The following is a 23915-nucleotide window of genomic DNA, read 5'->3' as shown; positions in this document are numbered from 1 at the left end:
GGAATTATTTTGTGTATATTTTTAAAATTGATTTGATCATGAAGAAATTAAGAATTATTTTTGAAAACAAGTCGTCAATAAATCATATGTACATCAAATTCATTCAGTCTTTATTGTTAAAATGTATTTTAGTTAGCATTAAATTATGATCACAGTGTTTACAATTATTTTCTATTATTAATTGTTTCATATTTACATACAATACAATAAATCATTAATAAATATTTGCAATTTAAAACAATACATGAATGTTCTTGCTTGTGGAAGGACCTGCTGAAGGATTTTCTCCGTTTTGCTGCTGTAGTACACTCAGCCGGCCGCTAGGTGTCAGCGCTGGGAGTTTGTTCCGCTGATGTGACCCGCAGAGGAAGACGCTGTTCGGCTGCTGCCCGGGAAAAGACTCGGTGCTGAAACCTGTTAGCATGTGGCTAACCGGTGAAAGTTATTTCTCAGAACGTGAATTAACCGCATAGTTGTTGTTTTTTTTTCATTTAATCTTTAAATTAACGCAATGTCTTCATTTTCAAAGGTAAGAATTCATAATTTAATATTAGCAGCATTTCTTCTGAATGTTAAATATCCACTTATTAACAATTAAAATGTATTAAAAGTGTGTGGTGAAGTGACAGGAGAATAAACACGGACCTGTTCCGGTCACCACCCGGAAGTTTATGATTTTCCCATCCCAGCGCGTGCTGCAGTGTTTTATTCCTCTTTCCCACCGCGTGTAAACTTTTAAAAAACTAATTAAAGAGTGACGACAGTATTAAAGCCGTTTCCTGATCTGCTGAATTTCTTTCTTCATAAGAATAAACGCACAGCCAGGACTGAGGAGATCAGAGGAACGAGATAATCAAGTCCTGGAACTGATTAACACAAGATAGTTGAGTCATGGGGGCGAGATAACGCACGAGATAATGAAGCCATGGCTGTGGAATGCACGAGGAGATAAATATGTTGTTTTCACGGCTTCGTAACACAAAGGCGCGAGACAATTAATTTGTGCAAATGAGATAATTTACAAGATAATTAATTTGTCGCCATGTCTTAATAAGGTGAGGGAATGAGATAATTGCCATGGCCTGGATACAGTAACGAAAGGAAACAAGATAATTCACACGTTGGGGTACTGCTTAGTAACATGGGAAAACGAGATAATTCAGTCATGGCAACAACTTAGTCATGCAAAGGAATGAGAGAATTCAGTCCTGTTCACTGATTAACACAAGATAGTTGAGTCAGTGGGACGAGATAAATCGGATGAGATAATGAAGTCATGGCTGTGTAATGCACAAGGAGATAAATATGTTGTGGTCACGGCTTCGTAACACAAAGGCGCGAGACAATTCAGTTGTGCAAATGAGATAATTTACAAGATAATTAATTTGTCGCCATGTCTTAATAAGGTGAGGGAATGAGATAATTGCCATGGCCTTGATACAGTAACGAAAGGAAACAAGATAATTCGCAAGTTGGGGTACTGCTTAGTAACATGGGAAAACGAGATAATTCAGTCATGGCAACAACTTCGTCATGCAAAGGAACGAGAGAATTCAGTCCTGTGCACTGATTAACACAAGATAGTTGAGTCAGTGGGATGAGAATGAAGTCATGGCTGTGTAATGCACAAGGAGATAAATATGTTGTGGTCACGGCTTCGTAACACAAAGGCGCGAGACAATTCAGTTGTGCAAATGAGATAATTTACAAGATAATTAATTTGTAGCCGTGTCTTAAGAAGGTGAGGGAATGAGAGAATTCCCATGGCCTTGATACAGTAACGAAAGGAAACAAGATAATTCATAAGTTATGGCCACTATTTAGTAACATGGGAAAACGAGATAATTCAGTCATGGCAACAACTTAATTATGCAAAGGAACAAGAGAATTCAGTCCTGTTCACTGATTAACACAAGATAGTTGAGTCATTGGGATGAGAAGTCGGATGAAATAATGAAGTCATGGCTGTGTAATGCGTAAGGAGATAAGTATGTTGTGGTAATGGCTTCCTAACACAAAGGAGCGAGACAGTTCAGTTGTATGAATGAGAATTAATTTGTCGCCATGTCTTCGTAAGGTGAGGGAATGAGATAATTGCCATGGTCTTGATACGGTAACGAAAGGAAGCAAGGTAATTAATTCATAAATTATGGCTACTGCTGAGTAACATGAGCAAACGAGATAATTAAGTTCTGGGAATGAGATAATGGCAACAACTTAGTCATGCAAAGGAATGGGAGAATTGAGTCCTGTGCACTTATTAACACTAGATAGTTGAGTCATTGGGACAAGATAAGTCGGATGAGATAATTAAGTCATGGCTGTGTAATGCAGAAGGAGATAAGTATGTTGTAGTCACGGCTTCGTAACACAAAGGAGTGAGACAGTTCAGTTGTATGAATAAGGTAATTCATTTGTAGCCATGTCTTCATAAGGTGAGGGAATGAGATAATTGTCATGTCCTTGGCTTCGTAACAAAAGGCAACAAGATAATTCATAAGTTAGGGGTACTGCTTTGTAACATGGGAAAACGGGATAATTAGCAAGATAATTAATTTGTCGCTATGGCTTAGTAACGTGAGGGAATGAGATAATTGTCATGTCCTCAGCTTTCAAATGAAAGGAAACAAGATAATTCATAAGTTGGGGTACTGCTTAGTAACATGGGAAAACGAGATAATTCAGTCATGGCAACAACTTAGTAATGCAAAGGAACAAGATAATTCAGTCCTGTGCACTTATTAACACAAGATAGTTGAGTCATTGGGACGAGATAAGTCAGATGAGATAATTAAGTCATGGCTGTGTAATACATGAGGAGATAAAGATGTTGTGGTCACAGCTTCGTAACACAAAGGCGCGAGACAATTGAGTTGTATGAATGAGATAATTTTACAAGATAATTAATTTGTAGCCATGTCTTAGTAAGGTGAGAGAATGAGATAATTGTCATGTCTTCGGCTTCGTAACGAAAGGAAGCAAGGTAATTGACAAGTTAGGGGTACTGCTTAGTAACATGGGAAAATGAGATAATTAGCAAGATAATTAATTTGTTGCTGTGTCTTAGTAACGTGAGGGAATGAGATAATTATGTCATGTTCTCAGCTTCCAAATGAAAGGAAACAAGATAATTCTTAGGTTATGGCCACTGCTGAGTAATCGGGGAAAACGAGATAATTAGCGAGATAATTAGCAAGATAAATAATTTGTCATGATGGCTTAGTAATGTGAGAGAATGAGAATTCAGTCATGGGGATGAAGAGATAATGAGGTCGTGCCAACAACTTAGTCGTGCAAAGAAGTGAGATAATTAATAAGATAATTAAGTCATGGTCACGGCTTTGTAATACAAGGCAACGAGATCGTTAAATTATGGCCACTGCTTCGTAATGTATGAGAACAAGATAATTGAGTTGTGAGCACTGCTTTGAAACATGAGATAAGGAGATTGCCATTAAGAACAGGGTCACTTAATTATCTCGTCTCCTTGAGGTTATTAGTTTGTTCCCGCAGGTTAATGAGTCATGGCCATGCTTTGCTTTTTTTTAAATACATTTTCTCTCTTTCGTTACTATAGAAACGATAACATTTCAAAGCGAGTGAATTTGTATAAAGCTGTTAGAGCTGCCGTGACAGAAAATTAATCAACCAATCAGAATCGAGGATCCTCTCGCGCTCTGGTCTCTCTCTCTCTCTCTCTCTCTCTCTCTCTCTCTCTCTCTCTCCGGTGGTGTTTCTTTAGCCAGTGTGAAGTGAGTGAATGAACTCAGCTCACTAACAAACATTCTGTTCTCCAAAGCGCAAGAGGAACACACGGGACATGAGGTGCGTGTTGTTTCCGGAGGACGTCAGGGAAACGTTCATCAGGAGGGGGTCCTGCGAGACGCCGAAAGCCACGAAGTCGTCATGGGAGAGATGCGGGGACAGCTTCCTGGACACGCCCGTGATGGAGGTGCAGGGCGACGAATCCACACACGCTGGATCTGTTCTGGAATTTGATAAGAATGTTTGTTTGTTTTTTTTCCAGAAACATGATGCGACAAGACAGACGAGCAGGGCGGTGCAGCAGCTGGCGCAGACGTCCACATTTGGTGAATGGCGTCATGGTTCCTGATTCTTTATTATTTGTTCTACGTTGTTATTTCTTTTTGACAAAGTAGAAATGAATACCACAGCGCTGTGAAATCCTGGTCCGAAGATTAATACCAGGGTTACGCTAATCGAATAGGTTATGGTTCGCCTGGACTTCCACATAAACAAGATGTTTATTTCACTTTTTATGGAAGGAGTCTCCAGTGTCAGTGCTTGTTTTACTGTAGAAAGTGAAACACAAGCTGTTGAATAAATCATGGAGATTGCTGTGGTGGCTTCATCATGTTACATTACAGGCATTGAGCAGACGCTGTTATCCAGAGCAACGTACGACATATCCAGAGGTTAGGTACTTTGCTCAAGGGCACTTCAGCCATTCCTGCTTATCCAGGGAATCGAGCCTGCAACCTTTTGGTCCCAAAGCTGCTCCTCAGACCATTAGGCACCACTTCACCGCTGCTTGTCGCGCTATTAAGCGCTGAATGTGTTGTGTATTCATGAAAAAATGATTTTTATTAAAAATGTGTGTGTGTGTGTAGCGAGGCCTGGATGCTCAGGAGACCAGGATCCCGTCCACATCGCCTGGACATCGAGCGAGGACGAGCAGTCTGACAGCGAACGCCAGCTCCCGCTTCCTCTCACCTCCAGCACGAAGGCCAGTCGGAGATCCAGACCCACGGTCAGAGCGTCCAGCAAATACGGCCGCTTCCTCAACACAGCACCAGGTGGAGATGATTGGATTTTTTTTTAATGTAAAAGTTATGATTATTATGTTTGTGATATATATATAAAATTTATTCTGTGTTTATAGATCCAGACGAAGTTCTGAGCATCGATTCAGAAAGTGAGCACGAGGACGTTTCGACTTCAAAGCAGCACCGTTCTGCGGTGAGTAAACGTATCGAGACACGATGCGTAATCGAGACGTCCGAAGAGCAGCTCCGGTGAACGTTTTTGGTTTTTTTTTTAACTTGTAGTTGTTCGCAACCCTTTGTATCGATGATGTGGCGCATATCGTGTATCGTAGGATGTCTTTTCGGATCGTGATATATTTTGGCGATATTGCACATTGTCTATAAAAGGAAGGAAGGAAGAAAGAAAGAAAGAAAGAAAGGCAGATTCTACCGTAACTGGATCCATTAACCACTTGCCCACAAAATAAGAAATTTTTCTTGTCCTTTTTTCAGTGAGGTAATATTTTCAAGATTGAAAGTATGGTATTTGGTCTTCTGAAACAGCACGTCATTTAAAAATACACTGAGTATATTAATAAAAGATTTTTAAAGAATAAAGTTCTATTTCTTTGACATATCTGACAGACATAACTCCCATTTTAAAAATCACTTTCATTATCCCTGTTGCTATCGTCAGTGAATTTCTGTCAGATGACCTGACGATAGACTCAGCCGTTATGGATCTTTGGTAGTTATCGTGTGGAAGCAGGATTTATCATTTTTGGGTGTCAAGAGATAGAGTTGAAATAGATTAACAGCGAAAAAACTATTTCGTTCATGAGAGAAGCCCACAGTTATTTTTAAAAAATGCTATCGTCAGTCTGTCAGTCAAATGCACCTGACGATAGCAAAATTCAAGCCCTCGCCACGCACATGTTGACTGACGCAAAGAGGAAATTCTACTGCGCGTGATTTTTGTGACAGCAGACATTTACTTCCGGGCAAGACTTGGAGTTCTGACAGCTAGATTTCATCCAATAAATCAAGGTAAGATTTTCTGTCAGCTATCCTGACGATAGAAACATTGAGAATATATTTGTGCATTCATATTTAAAATTTTCTGGAGGAAAACTATCGTAAGTTGAGATAAATCAGAGCCACTTGCGACCCTTTCAGCCGACAGGCCATTTCAATGTGTTATTTCCCCGCGAAAGTGACACAGTCGTGTCTGTCGTCACTGTTCTGACAATTATTGTTGATATTTCAATTTTGAAAATAAATTTTATCTTTTTTATTTCAATATTTTATTTTATTATTTGGTTCTAGTGATGAGGTATTTAATATTATTACTAAATTTGTCAGATTAATAATGTAAGAGACAGTTTTGTTGCTATTGTCATCTAGAGTGTCTGTCAGAATATGATGGTAGACGTTAGTTTGTCTGTCAGATTTTGATGATAGAAACCGATGTGTTTCTATTGTCATTTAGCATGTCTGTCATGTCAGGCTTTTATTAATTAGTTACCAGGACTACTGACCTAAAATTTACTGTGAATGTCCAAGACCCCAAATGCTACTAGAAAAACTTAATAGAATGATCAAAATAATCATTTCAGCAATTTAAGGAGATGGGACTTAACTGGCCTCTGTTATGGTAGAATCTGCCGAAAGCCATTTTATCAGGTATAGATCACAGCACAGTGAAATTCTTTTCTTCACACGTCCCATCTTGTTCGGAAGTCGGGATCAGAGCGTGGAGTCAGCCGTGATGCATCAACCCTGGAGCATTTTATCAATAACGTGGAGTCTTGAACCACCGAGTTGTCACTGTGACGCAAGATCTCGGATTTCACGACAAGCAAAACCTCTGTGTGATTGGAATTTTCGTGTGGGGAATTTCCAAACGCTTCAAAAACTGGCAGTTTTACTCATGGGACATGTTCAAATGTGATTTCTCCTGCCCTGGGGGGGAAAAATAAATCAATAAATAAAGACTACAAGGACAGCTGATGCTGCAAAAGTGTTTATTTGAATTTCTGATGTTCCTGAGTTCAGTGGAATATCAGAGCATTCCACATTATATGAGCTTTCACACCACAAACAGACAAAAGACTCAATTCTCAGTCCTGCATCTGGAGCTGGAGCTCGGTCAGCCACTAGGGGGCAGTGTGGACCCTGAAAACAATCTTTCTTTAATTAATTAATTCATTCATTCATCCACTCATTCATCCGTTCATCTCAAGTAAGAGCTTTGTCCCAGTCAGGGTGGTGTGGATCCAGAGCCCATCCTGAGAAAACTGGGAATGAGGTGGGAATAAGCACCTTGAAATGGAACGCCAGATAAAAACAGCACTGTTTTCAGAACTTGATCTTGTGATCCGTGATCATTTGATGAATCGATGATTTTTAATAGTTAATAATTATTCATTTCAGCTTGATGATTTGAAAAAAAAATTATTCACGGCATTGCAGTTTATTAATCTTATTATTTTATATTGCGTTATTTTATGATATTTTTTAAATAATTAAATCAAAGTTAAAACCTTTTTTTTTTTCTTTGTTTACATTTTGAAAAATTATCTTAATATTGGTTTAATTTTCATAATTTATTTTTAGCTTGTCGTACAAGACTTCATTCCTTCATCTTCAGGAAGTTTTAACCTGGTCTGGATCAGACTGGATGTCTGGCTGTGAGTCGGGAATACATCCTGAATCAACACACTCCTTCAAACCTCGGGGACCAATTTAGCGTCGCCAATATCCAATCCATTTACTGGCACGTTGTGAGCTGGGAGGAAACCGGAGAACCCCGGAGGAACCCCATGAAGATCCAGGGAGAACATGCGAAACTCTGAAGAGACCGTAGCCCGAGCTGCTGCCACGTGCTTGGCTGAAGTGGACTTTGGTTGACAAACTAAACAATCCGTGAGCCTTCTCTTAATTTATACGCTGAAATAAATGAAGAATAACCCCGGAGTCATGTTCGGTATTTTACAACGGACGCAGCTGTGAAGTTCCTCTTTTTATTTATCAACAAAATGCATGATTTTGACCCCTTGCGATGGTGATACGTGAGCTGAACGCTCACTGGTGCGTTTGTCCTGCTTTTCATGTTGGGGATAAAGTAACCGAGAGGCCAAAGACAAATGATGGCAAAGCGAGCTCGCTGAAAAGGAAAAGATGTGGGATTTTGACTTGACAGGGAGAACATGCGAAACTCTGAAGAGACCGTAGCCCGAGCTCAAGATTGTTAATACGTTGGACTGGAGTTCCTTGTTTCACTTCCAAACATGCTCAGCTGGAGGTGATGGGCGTGGTGATTTGAATATCCAGGTATCTGAACTGTAGTGTTCGTTGACTTCATCTGATATTCAAATCAGGTGTCTCAAGTTGTACTCTTTTTGTTTGTCTGGAGAAAAAGCGTCTGATTTTGCATTTCATGCCGAGTTCAAAGCAATGTTGTACATCACCGTTTACTTTATTCGAAACTCCTGGATAATCCGTGCAATCATCCAGTCACGTGGCAGCATCGCCATGCAGATGCAGGTCAAGAGCTTCAGTTCATGTTCACATCAAACATCAGAAAGGAGATAAATCTGCGTGGGTAGTTGGTGCCAGATCGGCTTCAGAAACCGTCTTGGGATTTGTATGCACAACAGCATGGAGATTTCGCACAGCATGGGGCAAAAACCGATGTAGTTCTGCAGGCGGAAACGCCTCGTTGACGAAAGAGTTCAGAGAACAGCAGATCGGGTCGAGCCGATGCGAACTCGATTCAGTAATCATCGCTCTTTACAACCGCGGTGAGCAGAAAAGCATCTCGACACGATGAAACTTGAGGGAGACGGCTTCAAACAGCAGAAAACCACATCGGGTTCCGTTCCTGTCAGGCAAGAACAGGGCATGGGGATTAGAGAAGCAGCCTTGGGCTCAAAGGGTCGCCGGTTCGAATCCCTAGACCGGCAGGAAAAATGTAAAGGGAGTTGAGTGAATGAACAGCACTTACCCCTTCCTCTGTATCATGGCTGAAGTGGCCTTGAGCAAAGTGCTGAATCCCCATTAGAGCCCTGCACTCCCGCGGGAGTCCCGCGGGACCCGCTGCAAAGCAGTGCAGCGCGGGACAAATTTTGAAAGCTCATTGCGGGCGGAAGGGGGAGTGCAGAATGCGAGAGCGGGCGGGAGAGGTGATAAGCTGCAGTCCCGCGAACTAAAAATGTGTTTAAAATAAAATGTATAAATTATTAATTTATGTCTATCATATATAATTTGTGCTGGATATTTTATTTGGCATTAATAAAAACATTTTAAGATGCCTAAATTTGCGGATGCCGTCTAATCTCGCGTACGTTTCCAATTCCTTTCCGCTCTTCCGTGTTTGAGATCTCCGATCATGGCAGAAGAGCAGAGCTCCTCTAGTGAAGCTCACAGTGCTTCAGAAGTAAGTGCTGCTTTAAAAAGAGGTACGTTTACCGTTAAAAAGTCAAGAGTCCTGAAATCCGACATTTGGAAGTCGTTCTGACTCGTGGTTGGTTGTTTGGGAAACGCACCCCTGAACGTGAGCTGTAGATATTTATGCTCAAATCCACTCAAAGTAGGGGGCGGGGCACCATCACGCTGTGTCTTTAAATTATATTAATTTGTTATAGGCCTACTTGTATTTCCTTGAATGTAAATGTGAGGAGTGACATATAAGCTATGTGCAATGTACAATATTCTTGATATCCACTGTAGATTTTGGTAGGTGTGTTGGGTATCTCTGTAAAGCCTCAGCTGCGCATGCCGCCTGGCAACGCGCACCCTCGCTACATGCACTAGGTGAAGGCTCGGTCAGTGGAGAGCTCAGCTAAGCTCAGCATGTTTAATTCCCCAAGCCAATGACAAGAACTTTCGTGAGAAATAACGCGAACGTCTGCATCATGCGGGATTTGCGGGCGGGAGCGGGACAAAATATGGCAGGCGTGGGCGGGAGCGGGACTGAAAATCATAATTCTTTGTGGGAGCGGGCGGGAGCGGGACTGCACAATGCGGGAGCGGGACTGAAAATTCTGTCCCACGCAGACCTCTAATCCCCATCCCCACCCTGGGCGCTGTAGTATAGATGCCCACTGCTCTGGGTGTGTGTGTGTGTTCATTGCTCACTTGAGAAATTCAGAGGAGTGCTCGAGTGGACATGTGACCTTCGTTTACATCTTCGATCAGGAATCCGACGCGACAGTGAGGACCGAACCACCGAAACTGGGCAGGGAAAGACTGGAAAAATGTTACCTGGTCACATTCTGAATATTATCTACATGATGTTCTGCACGGAGCTGCTGCCACGTGCTTGGCTGAAGTGGACTTTGGTTGACAAACTAAACAATCCGTGAGCCTTCTCTTAATTTATACGCTTAAATAAATGAAGAATAACCCCGGAGTCATGTTCGGTATTTTACAACGGACGCAGCTGTGAAGTTCCTCTTTTTATTTATCAACAAAATGCATGATTTTTGACCCCTTTGCGATGGCGATATGTGAGCTGAACACTCACTGGTGCGTTTGTCCTGCTTTTCATGTTGGGGATAAAGTAACCGAGAGGCCAAAGACAAATGATGGCAAAGCGAGCTCGCTGAAAAGGAAAGGATGTGGGATTTTGACTCGTTTTACATCTCTCAAAGTGAAATTTACGAGATTCGCTCTTGTGGGCCGATAGAAAATACGACGTGATCGTTTATTTACGTCTTTGAAAGCGTTTTGAACGGTTGCTCGCGCTGTGTCCGAGGGTGGCGTAACGCACCGAGGGAAGCACTATTCGCCGTTTTCTGCATACACGAAGACATGGATGAGCACGATTGGCTGGAGCTTCTGTGATTGATTTGACAAAAGAGAGAGGGAGTAGACACCTCCAATTCTGAGAGCATGGCCAGTTTTGCTCTTTCGGACTCCCGGTCATGGATGGCTGTGGCATTATATCAGCATTATATATGACCTCACGATTTCCAGACGATCAAGCGAAAACTTTTGTTCCTCCAATCAGGAGCCTGAATTTTGCTTCGCTGTTTTCTTCCTGTTGCCTCATGACCCTCTTGTCCATCAACCTTCAGTACACGAGGGTATTTGTGTAATTAAACTCGTTTTATCAACTTTTATCGAGATGAATTGTACCTTCACTTGATTCCCAGATGCAGAATTACTCCGTTTGTGGTCAGTTTTGGTCGTAATTAAGTTTGACTTTTATTGGTTTGCCCATGAGTCATTGGGTTTTGGTGCTTTCTTGGTGGCCCCGTGCTCCTTTCTGACATCTAGCACTTGCTGGTCAGACAGTTGACCTTTATTCTTGTTCCTCGTTCAGCCGTACAGCTGACGATCCGTCCTGTTCCTGCACACATCGGAATGAGGGAACAGCTTCCACCCTATGAGTTAAAAAAAAAAAAAAAAAGACAAGATTTCAGTGAAGAGAGGTTTGATCGAGTATAAAAGCTGTCCACAGCTCCATTCAGTGCGGGCTGAACGCATTTTTGACTTGAAGCCAGGAACATGGTGTTCTCGAGCTGGGAGGGGAGGGGGAGGAGGGATAGGGTGGGATCAACCGAGAGGGACAAGAGAAGCACTGGAAGAAACAGACTCAGGAGGGGGAATAAAGAGAAAGTGAGCATGTGCAGTGTAATGTTTGTTTGTTGGCACGCTGCCTTACGGACTGAAGTTCTGGAGTTGACTCAAATTAAAAAAAAAAAAAAGAGCACATGGGCTGACAGGGCCGACTGGAATGCTGATCATGCCTCCACATGACACGGAGGCAGGTAGTGCACTAGATTTTTCCACAACAAACCGGTTCCTTGAACATGTCAGGTGTGTTATTTGTGGGTCTAAGACACGTGTATTGTTGCAGCAAACAAGTGCACTTATTTACGCTTAGAAGTGCGTGATTAACTGTTTTTTTTTCAAGACCTGACTCCTAAATCTTTTGATATTATGAAAGCATAATGTCTCGAAATAATATTTTTTCTACAACTACTTATTACAAAACTTCTTAATACTTCCATGAAAAGTATTTTTCCTCTCTTTTCGAAAACCGAATATCTAATATTCAAGCGAGACGGCCTTTCGATTTCATAAACTCTGAGAAATTTAGTTAAGTCTGAAATTTGGTCATTGCGATGTATGTTTATTTCTGTAACAGCTCAAGATATCAGGCCATTCTGTGGCTGGGAAGTTATTTAAGTTGAGGGGATTAAAGGAAATAATGTGCACGAAATCGCTCGCTTCACGCAGACAGAGGAAGTCCGTGTGTGTGTGCATGCGCAGGTTTACCTTCTTCTTCCTGACCGCCAATATTTATTAGTTGGGTCTTGCGTTTCCTTTCCTTCATATAGAACATAACGTCTTTTAGTTTTTTCGCGGTCCGGTTTCCATCAAATCCTGCGCTCTGATTGGCTGGCGAGCGGGTCCTTATCCTACGATACGGACCCCAGTTACGGACCTCTGGCGACTCGCTCGTTCACAACAACAACAACAAACATAGTCACATTTTTTGTCAACATTTATCTTTTTTTTTAAAGGTTTATTTATCAGATTATCAAAAATCTTATAAATGTTTGCCAGCCAGCATTTCTCAGGAGAATAGCATTAATTTTACAGCATGGATCGCGATAACGACAGTGTTCACAGCGAAAGCGAGTTTTACTCCCCTGAGGAAGAAGAAATAAAAGAAAACATTTCAGGAGAAAGATAAAAACCTCTAACTGTTGCTAACGCCGAGCAAAAACATGGCTGAATCCTGAATGACTCAGTTTTGTATAAATAGGGGACTACATAGGCGGCAAAATGTAGTTTTTTTTCCTGCCATGGAAGTGCACTTGTATACCGAGGAGGAAGCCATTTGCATTACAGCCGTGAATGAGGATTCAAAATGGCGGCTCGGCTCGGTTTTCCCTTTCGGGCGCTCTCGTTTTCTGTTAGAATTTGGTAAAGAAAAAAATAAATATATTATTTACCAGCTTAAGGTCGGTCCGTATGGTGAAATACCGTGACCTCGGCCTTGAATACTGACCTCGGCCCAGAGGGCCTCGCTCAGTACTTTCAAGACCTCGGTCACGGTATTTCACCATACAGACCTCCCAGCTGGTAAATAACATATATATTTCTCGCTTTAGTCAGTCTTTCACGTTTTATTTGCACACTCATGTGCTCCGTTTTTCTCTCCCGTTTCAAATCTGTATCCCACAATGCCTTGTGCGAACGGGGAAAGCCCACCACGTGATGTGATGCATGATGTAGTATTGCGTCATGGTGAAGCAGGAAAAAATAGCGCAGAATTTCAGGTCATGTGGAGATAAATTCATGAGTTGTTCTATTAAAAAAAAAAAGAAAACATAAAATTGGAAGTCTGGTTCGAATTCAGTAGCTTTTGGTCCACTAAACAAAAATCATTGGGTGTTGGGAAAATTCTTTTTATGACCTACACTTGACAAATCTGAAAGCCGGTCTAGCTTTAAAGAAAAGTATTTGCTTACAGTACATTTTAAACCTTTTTTTTTTCAATTAATTATTAAGTATCCTGATCATAGTTATTTTAATGATTATAATTCTGCAGCGTCGTCTTCTAGACCAGCGGTTCCCAAACTTTTTTGGCCGCGCACCCCCTTCTATACTCCAACCAGATTGACGCACCCCCAGTTCCCCAGTTTCAAAAAACACACGCTTTCTTATAAAGGCAGCATCTTTAATCGTGCTAAAATAATAACAAACATCGTTTGCCACACCTGCAGGAAACCACAAAAGTGAAAAAAAAACCACCTTACAATGGCAGCACGTCGTGCTCGAATGAGAACATCGAATCACATTAACATACGCTCTCGTATTTGAATTAGATAGAATTTGATTGAAATGTAACAGTTTTAAAACGTTGCAACGCGATAAATGTGCAAATTCATTACCAGGGCTTTGAACCGGTTCAAGAAACGAAAACGAAAACCGGGAACTTTTTCTATTTCACATGGAATAGAAACGAAACCAGAAACTTTATTTTTTATGTTCCGGAACAGAAACGCTTATTAAAAATAATGGTAACCGGTTAATACCGGTTTTTATTTCGTTCCTCAAAGTTTCCGTAGCCTACAAATAAAAAAGCCATTCTTCTCCTGCGCAAGTTTCTATGACCCGCTGGGGTTCACTTCCTGTGTGACGTTCGCTGACTGAATGGAGAGAGCGGGAAGGTGGACTACTATCACGCCTCCATGTGATAATAAGTGAATTACTGAGTGTCTGAGCAAAGAAGAGCCTGAACGTTGCAACCTCCCTATTGGCTGTTTGTAAAAATGTATCAATTGTTGCCCTTCCCACGGGAATCATCGCGGGCTCGAGAGACGAGACCTGACGGGTTAGTTCGTTGGTAGCAGAACAAAATGTCTGGACACAAATCGGGTTTTCAGAAAAGGAAAGAAAATAAACGGAGGGTCGAAAATACAAAAAAGGAGGCAGAAAATGCAAAACGAGTTTTAAGGTAGGACAAATAGTTACGTTTTAAGGCAGCCCGCCGTGGCTGCAGGCTTTCAGTTGTGTCATTGAATGGTTACTTTTCTGAGGCAGCCCGCCGTGGCTGCCTGCAGGCTTATTTATTATAGCCCATTTAGTTAAAATAGTTGATATAAAATGTTTATAGTTATAGTTATGTGATGGTTGTCCTGATTTAGACTGGTGTTTTTTTTGGGGGGGGGGGGGGTTGCATGATGTTGCACCCGGGTCCAGATTAGGGCAGAACCGGCCCTGGCTACATTTCAGGTGTAGTTTGTTTTATGAATGTATGTACTTGCATAGATGTGTACTTGGTCTTCCAATATGGCGCCTAACAAAATCTCGCGGCGCGGTGACGTCATGCGGTAGCCCTCTATAGGGCCTGACTAGCCTTTGGTAACACACTAAACGAATTCTCTTTCATTTTTGGCACTTTTTCTGTTTGTGTAGATGGGAAGACATACTGAGAATCCAAATCGCCAACATTTGAAATAATAATTGTTTTGAATTATTTCTTGTCTTATTTAATGAAGGTTGTAATAGAATTAGCCTACATTTGGCTTAAGCTGGATGAGACAGAGACATAATTTTATAGCCATTTGTTAAACAGCTGACAGGGAACGTAATTAACCGTTCCGGGAACGAAATTTTTTTTGTTCTAACCGGTTCGGGAACGTCTATTTAATGGTGGAACCCCAAACCGGAAACGTTAAAATTCCGTTTCTGTTCGGAACGAACCAATAGGAAAAAAATTCTGGTTCAAAGCCCCGTTCATTACAAAGGGAGATCACATCGAGGCATGTAGTCTACCAGCCAGATATGGGGAAAATATATGGTTTTCATCCGTGTTTAAAACACTAGTAACACAACCCTGTCATTAAGGTTATGAAAATGAATTGAGAATTAATTTAATTTGCAAAAAAGTTAACATATAATAACAGTAAAAATAGCAGTGATAATTATGAACATATGCATTTTAAAGAGATACAATAATTAAGGAGCATATCAGGAACAGATAAAGAAGAGGATCCATCTGATTGTGAAAGCGCTGGCGGCTCAGTCTGCAGCGAGAGACAGACAAACAGACAGACAGACGGTGGGTGGATTCCTCCCTATCTGTTGGGGTTTCTCCTCCTTCATCCCTGATTTGTGGTGGTGCATTTAGTTTTGCCGATTTCAACCAGTTGAGCATCGCGAATGAATGAATGAAGCCACAAACTACTGCAGAACCGTTACGGCGTAGAAGAGTTAAAAATCGCCATTACGTTTTTTATCTTGTGCACCCCCTAGTGGCAGCTCGCGCACCCCCAGGGGTTCGCGCACCACACTTTGGGAACCGCTGTTCTAGACCATATCAGACTTCCTTAATGATACTGTTCTCCCGTTGAAAGAAATGACTGTAAACTATTATGTAAACTGTTGAAAAGAAAGACAGGACATGAAGCCCAGGCTGGATGGAGGACTGGCTCAGTGCCTCTGCTTGGCCAAAAGTAAACAAACTCTGTTTCTACCCAGTCAAAGTGAAGCATTCAGCCGTGTTGTGCTGTAAAGATAATTAGCATGTCTCTTATCAACTGGGACAAACGAGGTATTCATGAAAAGACAGACAGACGGAAGACTTTCATTTTCCCATTTCATAACAAAGCTACTGAGAAGTAGGTCATGTTCACCAGTTCCCAGTTTGTCTTGTTGCTACTCGTTGACCAGTTTGCGCCAACCTCCAGCATGCTAACTGGTGTTCTTCCTGGCTGTCAGGTTATCATGGTACTGTATTTGCAAACTGTTATACTAAGTCACGTCTCTTTAATGTCAGGTGACGGCCGAGATCTCAGACTACTCTTCAGATAGCGATGGAGATCCCGATACCAGCCGGCTGGACTCTCCTGCTCAGGAGCCAGGAGCAGAGCAGCAACAGAAGTCCATCAGCGAGTGGGTTCGATCTGCTCAAGCGCTGCTCCAGACGCCTGCGAAGCAAACCACGAAGCCCTCAAAGACACCCGAGGACTCCGGGAAAAAGAAGCGCAAGTTTGAAAGGTGTGGACGGCCATGCGTGATGTGCCTTTAAGGGTTACCTCAGACAGTACTGTGCACAAGTCTTCGGCACGTGTAAAGAAGTGCTGTCGGCTTAAAAAAACTACGAAATGAAATGTTTCGAAGTCTTGCAGAACCAGCCACGATTCTTCTGGACACTTTGACTGTCACACTCGCTTCTTAATTTTGCACCAAAACCTAGGAGCCTTCAGTATGTTTTCTTTTTTCATCTGAAAAGTGCTCTCTTCTGGAATATGCTGCTCAGATAAATTTTTTTTTCTATAATATTTAATTTTGTGCTGGGGAAAAAAGAACATTTGGAACTCTGAAACGTTTCAGTCACGTTTCGACTCAACATAGAAGTCATAAAATAGAAATCGATAACAAAGCTTGTATGAAAAAAATGGGGGGGGGCTAAGACTTTTGCACAGTACTGTATGATATGAATCTGGTGGCTTGTGGGTGTGAAACGCGACCGAAGTGACCAGTACTTCGACTGAACAGCGCCTTGCAAAAGTATACACACCCGTTCGTGGAAGAATCCAGAGAAACGAAGAGCTGTCTAAACAAGTTTTAGACGAAGTTCTGAAACGGTATCTGTCAGGGTTTACGATCGAAAAGACTTTCGACACCATTAAAGTGCTGATGACACGTTTTTGACATCTTTGGCGATGTTTTATAACATAAAAAGTAATTCCCGATGATCCATATATTAATTCACGAAGGCGCCTATTTTACAAATTATGATAAAAAAAACGCGGCTATTTGGGCAAATTTGACGGGGCTGCAGCACCCAGGAGACGAAAGAGGAGGAGGGGCTATATGACGTCAGCGAAAGAATCTTCCTCCTAACTTACCAGTTTGTTGTTGATGCGACAGGTGTTCAGTTTGTCATTATAAGTATTATTATTATACATTATTTTATATATATAGTTATTATGCCTTCGCGTTGTGTTGCCGGCTTTTGCTCCAAAACCCACAAGGATGGGGTAAGTTTATTCAAGTTTCCCAGAGATCCCGAGCTGCATGCGAAGTGGGTGAAGCAAGTCAGGCGCACTCGTGACAAGTGGGAGCCCTCACCAACATCCGTCCTGTGCTCTGAACACTTCGATTTGGATTGTTTTGACACCCTTCCCAGCTTAAAGGAATCTCTTGGGTGTTCAGTTCAGCACAAACGTGTGTTACTACCATCAGCAGTGCCTACACAGTGTTGCCAGATTGGGAGGTTTCAAGTGCATTTTGGTGGGTTTTGAACATATTTTGGGCTGGAAAACGTCAGCAGTATGTGTTGCCAGATACTGCTGACGTTTTCCAGCCCAAAATATGTTCAAAACCCACCAAAATGCACTTGAAACCGCCCAACTGGGCGGGAAACTGCCCAATCTGGCAACACTGCCAGTATTCCGGAGGGGGTCTACTAGTAGCTATGCCGGATCCAGCAGTCGCTTGGGACAAGGCGACTCCTCCAAAGACAGTCCTCCTGTCAGAACATGTGTTGTGAAACGACATAAGATAAAGGTACGTAGAGCTATAGATTCTACATGATAATCATAAAGTCGGCGTGATATCAGTCATGTATTTGCTTGTGAAAGCCTGCGGCTTTCATGTAACTGCCGCCTAGCAACGAGAGGCAAAGGGTAAAGAGGGTAGGCTATCATAGATTCTATTCGGAAGAGATCAACACAATTCTAGACTCCCAGAAGAGGAAGAGCTAGCACTAGAGAGTTCACCGGCGTTTTCATGCGCCATTTCCATTGAGTAGAACAGCCAGTGAACCGCAGCGTGTTCTTCCGCTGACGTCACAGCATGGCCGCGAGCCACGGACCCAGTTTTCTTGCGCCGTGCAATTAAAAGTTGGATATTCGCGTAACAACAGCTTCTTTTCACGTAATTATAACAGAAATCTAACACGTTTGCCATGTTGTATAGTTTATTTAAGAAATTGCATAGAGTCATGTTCGTGTCATCAGACCTTTAAATCCGTGATTTGAAATTGAAAAACGAATGAGTCCAGAAACCGCAGTCGATATACTTCACAAAACTGGCTTTATGAAAAAATGTGAAGGAAAAAAAAAAACATGGAGACTCCGCATGCATGGATATTCAAATTGAACTTTGTGGCCTCGGATAAAAAAAAAAATTTTGGCAGAGACCAAACACGCAACCGGTGAATCCAGTGAAGCATGGTGGTGGTAGCAATAGAGATTCTCTCTCGGTTCTGTTGTTTAAGGGGGTAAATACTTCTGCAAGACACTGTATTTTCACCTTGCTTGACCGACCAGGTATGAGATATCAAATCACAAAAGGTGCCCTGTTCATCTTCCATCAAAATACTCCACACTGAATTTTCTGGATTTTCATCTCACTGCTTTTTTTTTTTTACTTTTGCTTGGTGCAGATATTAAAAAAAAAGTTTTTTTCCTTTTGAAGATTTTGCTCAAAATACTGCCATGTCTGTCTTTTATAATCTTGATGAGTTACAGCTGTAGAAAGCAGCCAAGTTCAGATTGATTTGGCAAGCACATTATTTATTCACACACAACGATCAGGCAAAAAGAAAAGAAAAATAATAATAATAAAACCAAACCCAGAAAACTTGTTCACACGTGTGTTTTTCATATTAGGCAAATGATCATCTGAAAAATCTTCTGCTGATCGTATGTTGTCGCTGAGGCTTTGCTGTTTTGTATCAGCCAAAGAATAAAATGTTCCCAAGAAGACTTAGGGGTTTATGAGGTATTTATTTTCACTCTTTGAATGATTTTGGTCGACATTTCAGATCCAAAGCAGCTTTCGATTACAGTCTTGCGGGTGACACGAAATCGCGGATGTTCGTCTTTACCGTATATACACTTGTGTTCAAAATAATAGCAGTCCAACACGACTAGCCAGATCAATCACTGTTTTTGGTGGAAATTATATTATTACATGGCAAATAATTTATTAGTAGGTGTAGTAGAGTCATAGAAAACCAACAGACCCAACATTCATGATATGTACGCTCCTGAGTCTGTGTAATCAAATAATTAAGTGAAAGGGACGTGTTCAAAATAATAGCAGTGTGGAGTTTAATTAGTGAGATCATTCATTCTGTGAAAAAACAGATGTCAGTCAGGTGGCCCTAATTTAAGGATGAAGCCAGCACATGTTGTACATCCATTTCTCTCTGAAAACCTGAGAAACATGGGTCGTTCCAGACATTGTTCAGAAGAACAGCGTGCTTTGATCAAAACGTTGATTGGAGAGGTAAAACGTATACTGTAAAGAAGTGCAGAAAATGATGGGCTGCTCGGCTAAAATGATCTCCAGTGCTTTAAAATGGACAGCAAAGCCAGAGAGACGTGGAAGAAAACAGAAGACTACCATTCGAATGGATCGAAGAATAGCCAGAATGGCAAAGACTCAGCCAATGATCAGCTCCAGGGTGATCAAAGACAGTCTGAAGTTACCTGTGAGTACTGTGACGATTAGAAGACGCCTGTGTGAAGCTAATCTATCGGCAAGAAGCTCCCGCAAAGTTCCACTGTTAAAAAAAAGACGTGCTGAAGAGGATACAATTTGCCAAAGAACACATCGACTGGCCTAAAGAGAAATGGACAAACATTTTGTGGACTGATGAAAGTAAAATTGTTCTTTTTGGGTCCAAGAGCCGCAGACAGTTTTTCAGACGACCCCCAAACACTGAATTCAAGCCACAGTACACTCTGAAGACAGTGAAGCATGGTGGTGCAAGCATCATGATATGGGAATGTTTCTCTTACTGTGGTGTCGGGCCCATTTATCGCATACCAGGGATCATGGATCAGTTTGCATATATCAAAATACTTGAGGAGGTCATGTTGCCTTATGCTGAAGAGGAAATGCCCTTGAAACGGGTGTTTCAACAAGACAACGACCCCAAACACACCAGTAAGTGAGCAGCATCAGGGTTCAAGACCAACAAAATGAAAGTCATGGAGCGGCCAGCCCAATCCCCGGACCTTAATCCGATAGAAAACTTGTGGGGTGACATCAAAAATGCTGTTTCTGAGGCAAAACCAAGAAATGCAGAGGAATTGTGGAATGTTGTCAAATCATCCTGGGCTGGAATACCTGTTCACAGGTGCCAGAAGTTCTCAGAAACCGTGGTTATACAACTAAATATTAGTTTAGTGATTCACAGGAATACTAAATCCTTAAGATTTTTTCAGTTTATACAGTAAATATTTGGAGTTTGTAATGAAAAATGCAGACACTGCTATTTTTTTTGAACAGCCCAATGTTCATTTTTCTTCATTTTCTGTAAAGTAATTAAAATATTGATACATTTTTCTTCATGTTTTGATGTAGAATATAATGTGCAGTGTTCCCAATGCATGGAAATAAAAACTATTATAAGGATTTTGAGCTTTACTCACGTTTTTAAACACACTGCTATTATTTTGAACACAACTGTATGTGTATACGAGTGAAGCAGCAGTTCTTAGATGTTTAAAAATCGAAACTAAAATCCTGCACGTATGCCTCGATAAGTCGTCTCGCTGGCACGTGATGATTAATTTGTGAATTTGCGTTTTTGTAGTCAGGGGCTCGCTGAGAGACTGAACAGACTCCAGTGTCGACAAAAGTCAGCCGTCAGCTTCTGGAGGCACCAGCCAGTGTCCAGCATGACGACCGGAACAGGTACAGAAAACGCACGCACTCGCACTTCGTGACGATACATTCTGTATTTGTGTTGCAGTGATATGCAAATCCTGACGTCTCAGTTCTGAAATACATTTCACAACCGTTACATTTTCTCTTTTAAGTCAGTGCGGTTTCTTATGGATTTAATATTCCAATCAGGTGTGTCGGTAATCTCATAAATCTCCAAGATGGCATCAAGTCTTTCTAAGAAACGCTTCTTGTTAGATTTTGCATCATCCTGAAAGTAAAGCGAGACACCTTTTTTTGTTTTTGTATGGCTCCTCGCCTTTTTTATCCCCCGTTCGGCCAGAGGGGGATTATGTCGCGGCGATGTCCGTCCAGGGAAGGGTGCTCACCTTCTGAAATCAACTCCTCTCACAATTTTTGGAGGAATTTCACGAAGCTTGGCAGGATTCTTTGTTATATCTCAGGAATCCACATATTGTAATTTCGTTCAATTCAGTCGCATTTTTACCAGAGTTACAGCCCTTGATTAACAAAATTACACTTTGACAATTTCATGTAGGTGTGCTCGCCTTCTGACACCAACTCCTCTCACAATTTTCGGACAAATTTCTCGAAGCTTGGCAAAAGGCCTTGTTATGTGACTGTAATACGCAGATTGCGATTTAATTTCGTTTGTGAAAATTTTCCCAGAGTTACAGCCCTTGATTAAATAACTTGTACTTTGACAATTTCATCAGGGTGTGCGCTCTTCTGAAATCGACTCCTCTCGGAATTTATGGAGGAATTTCACCAAACTTGGCAAAAAGCTTTGTTATATGACAGTTATACGCAGATTGAAATTTCATTTAATTTGGGCAAATTTCCCCAGAGTTACGCCCTTGATTATTAACAAACTTGTACTTTGGCGATTTCATCAAGGTGTGCTCGCTTTCTGAAATCAACTTCCCTCGCAATTTTTATCCCACGCTGTCCGAAAGGCCCGAAGTGGGATTATGTCGTGGCGATGTCCGTCCGTCCCAGGAAGGGTGCTCACCTTCTGAAATCAACTCCTCTCAGAATTTTTGGAGGAATTTCACAAAACTTGGCAGGATTCTTTGTTATACGTCGGAAATACGCATATTGCAATTTCGTTCAATTCGGTCGCATTTTACCAGAGTTCTGGCCAAGTTCCCATTGGGGGATATTGTGCTCTCAGAGCACTCTTGTTGTTTTTTGATGGACACTGAAGACCGTCCCAACGTTCTGCAAAACCAGAAGTGCTCCATGTTTCGGGAGACTCTCAGAAACGTAAAGCCCGGGTTTATAGCTCGTGGCTGTGTACAGGAGCCGTGGCGGTTACAGGAAATTACAAACCCAACAGCATGCTCTCTTCCTCTTTCATTTTTGTTTTCCATGGTGTAACGATTTTTCTTTGTTCTCGTACCAACCTGGTCTTGAGTTTTTGAGTGCACATGTGTGTGTGTGAGTGAGTGGAAAAATAAAGAACGATGCTCGATAAGACGTCCTGTAGAGTTCAGAGGTAAACATGTAGCAGTAGTTATTGTGTGGGAGGATGGACTGATCCCCCACCCCAAACACACACTTCGTTACAAGTGAAAAGATACATTACAGATCTGTTTCTACCATAACATGAAATAAATCTTGAGATGTAGAAACATCCTGACAATTTTTTGATGCAATTCAGATAACAATATTATAATACAACCCCGATTCCAAAAAAGTTGGGACAAAGTACAAATTGTAAATAAAAACGGAATGCAATAATTTCCAAATCTCAAAAACTGATATTGTATTCACAGTAGAACATAGACAACATATCAAATGTCAAAAGTGAGACATTTTGAAATTTCATGCCAAATATTGGCTCATTTGAAATTTCATGACAGCAACACATCTCAAAAAAGTTGGGACAGGGGCAATAAGAGGCTGGAAAAGTTAAAGGTACAAAAAAGGAACAGCTGGAGGACCAAATTGCAACTCATTAGGTCAATTGGCAATAGGTCATTAACATGACTGGGTATAAAAAGAGCATCTTGGAGTGGCAGCGGCTCTCAGAAGTAAAGACGGGAAGAGGATCACCAATCCCCCTAATTCTGCGCCGACAAATAGTGGAGCAATATCAGAAAGGAGTTCGACAGTGTAAAATTGCAAAGAGTTTGAACATATCATCATCTACAGTGCATAATATCATCAAAAGATTCAGAGAATCTGGAAGAATCTCTGTGCGTAAGGGTCAAGGCCGGAAAACCATACTGGGTGCCCGTGATCTTCGGGCCCTTAGACGGCACTGCATCACATACAGGCATGCTTCTGTATTGGAAATCACAAAATGGGCTCAGGAATATTTCCAGAGAACATTATCTGTGAACACAATTCACCGTGCCATCCGCCGTTGCCAGCTAAAACTCTATAGTTCAAAGAAGAAGCCGTATGTAAACACGATCCAGAAGCGCAGACGTCTTCTCTGGGCCAAGGCTCATTTAAAATGGACTGTGGCAAAGTGGAAAACTGTTCTGTGGTCAGACGAATCAAAATTTGAAGTTCTTTATGGAAATCGGGGACGCCGTGTCATTCGGACTAAAGAGGAGAAGGACGACCCAAGTTGTTATCGGCGCTCAGTTCAGAAGCCTGCATCTCTGATGGTATGGGGTTGCATTAGTGCGTGTGGCATGGGCAGCTTACACATCTGGAAAGACACCATCAATGCTGAAAGGTATATCCAGGTTCTAGAGCAACATATGCTCCCATCCAGATGACGTCTCTTTCAGGGAAGACCTTGCATTTTCCAACATGACAATGCCAAACCACATACTGCATCAATTACAGCATCATGGCTGCGTAGAAGAAGGGTCCGGGTACTGAACTGGCCAGCCTGCAGTCCAGATCTTTCACCCATAGAAAACATTTGGCGCATCATAAAACGGAAGATACGACAAAAAAGACCTAAGACAGTTGAGCAACTAGAATCCTACATTAGACAAGAATGGGTTAACATTC

At 41.6% G+C, this 23915-nt stretch overlaps 1 protein-coding gene across 7 annotated transcripts in view; it reads left to right on the top strand.

Annotated features, from left to right (window-relative positions):
- The first annotated feature begins 365 nt into the window (after positions 1-365).
- spidr (scaffold protein involved in DNA repair) overlaps positions 366-23915 on the top strand; it is a 72750-nt gene continuing 49200 nt past the window's right edge. For 4 of the 7 annotated variants that reach the window (XM_060921020.1, XM_060921019.1, XM_060921014.1 and 1 more), the window contains exons 1-6: positions 367-529; positions 3800-4091; positions 4632-4817; positions 4904-4980; positions 16069-16289; positions 20848-20948. In XM_060921020.1, coding sequence (XP_060777003.1) covers positions 512-529; positions 3800-4091; positions 4632-4817; positions 4904-4980; positions 16069-16289; positions 20848-20948 — 895 coding nt within the window. In that variant the 5' untranslated portion in view covers positions 367-511. Of the gene's footprint in view, positions 530-3799; positions 4092-4631; positions 4818-4903; positions 4981-16068; positions 16290-20847; positions 20949-23915 lie in introns of all 7 variants that reach the window. The other 3 variants (XM_060921016.1, XM_060921015.1, XM_060921017.1) reach the window with 2 other exon arrangements.

This window comes from Neoarius graeffei, chromosome 5 (genome assembly GCF_027579695.1).
Source record: "Neoarius graeffei isolate fNeoGra1 chromosome 5, fNeoGra1.pri, whole genome shotgun sequence".
NCBI lineage: Eukaryota > Metazoa > Chordata > Actinopteri > Siluriformes > Ariidae > Neoarius > Neoarius graeffei.
Note: the sequence above shows the minus strand (reverse complement) of the source record. Positions and strands in the feature narration are given on the sequence as shown.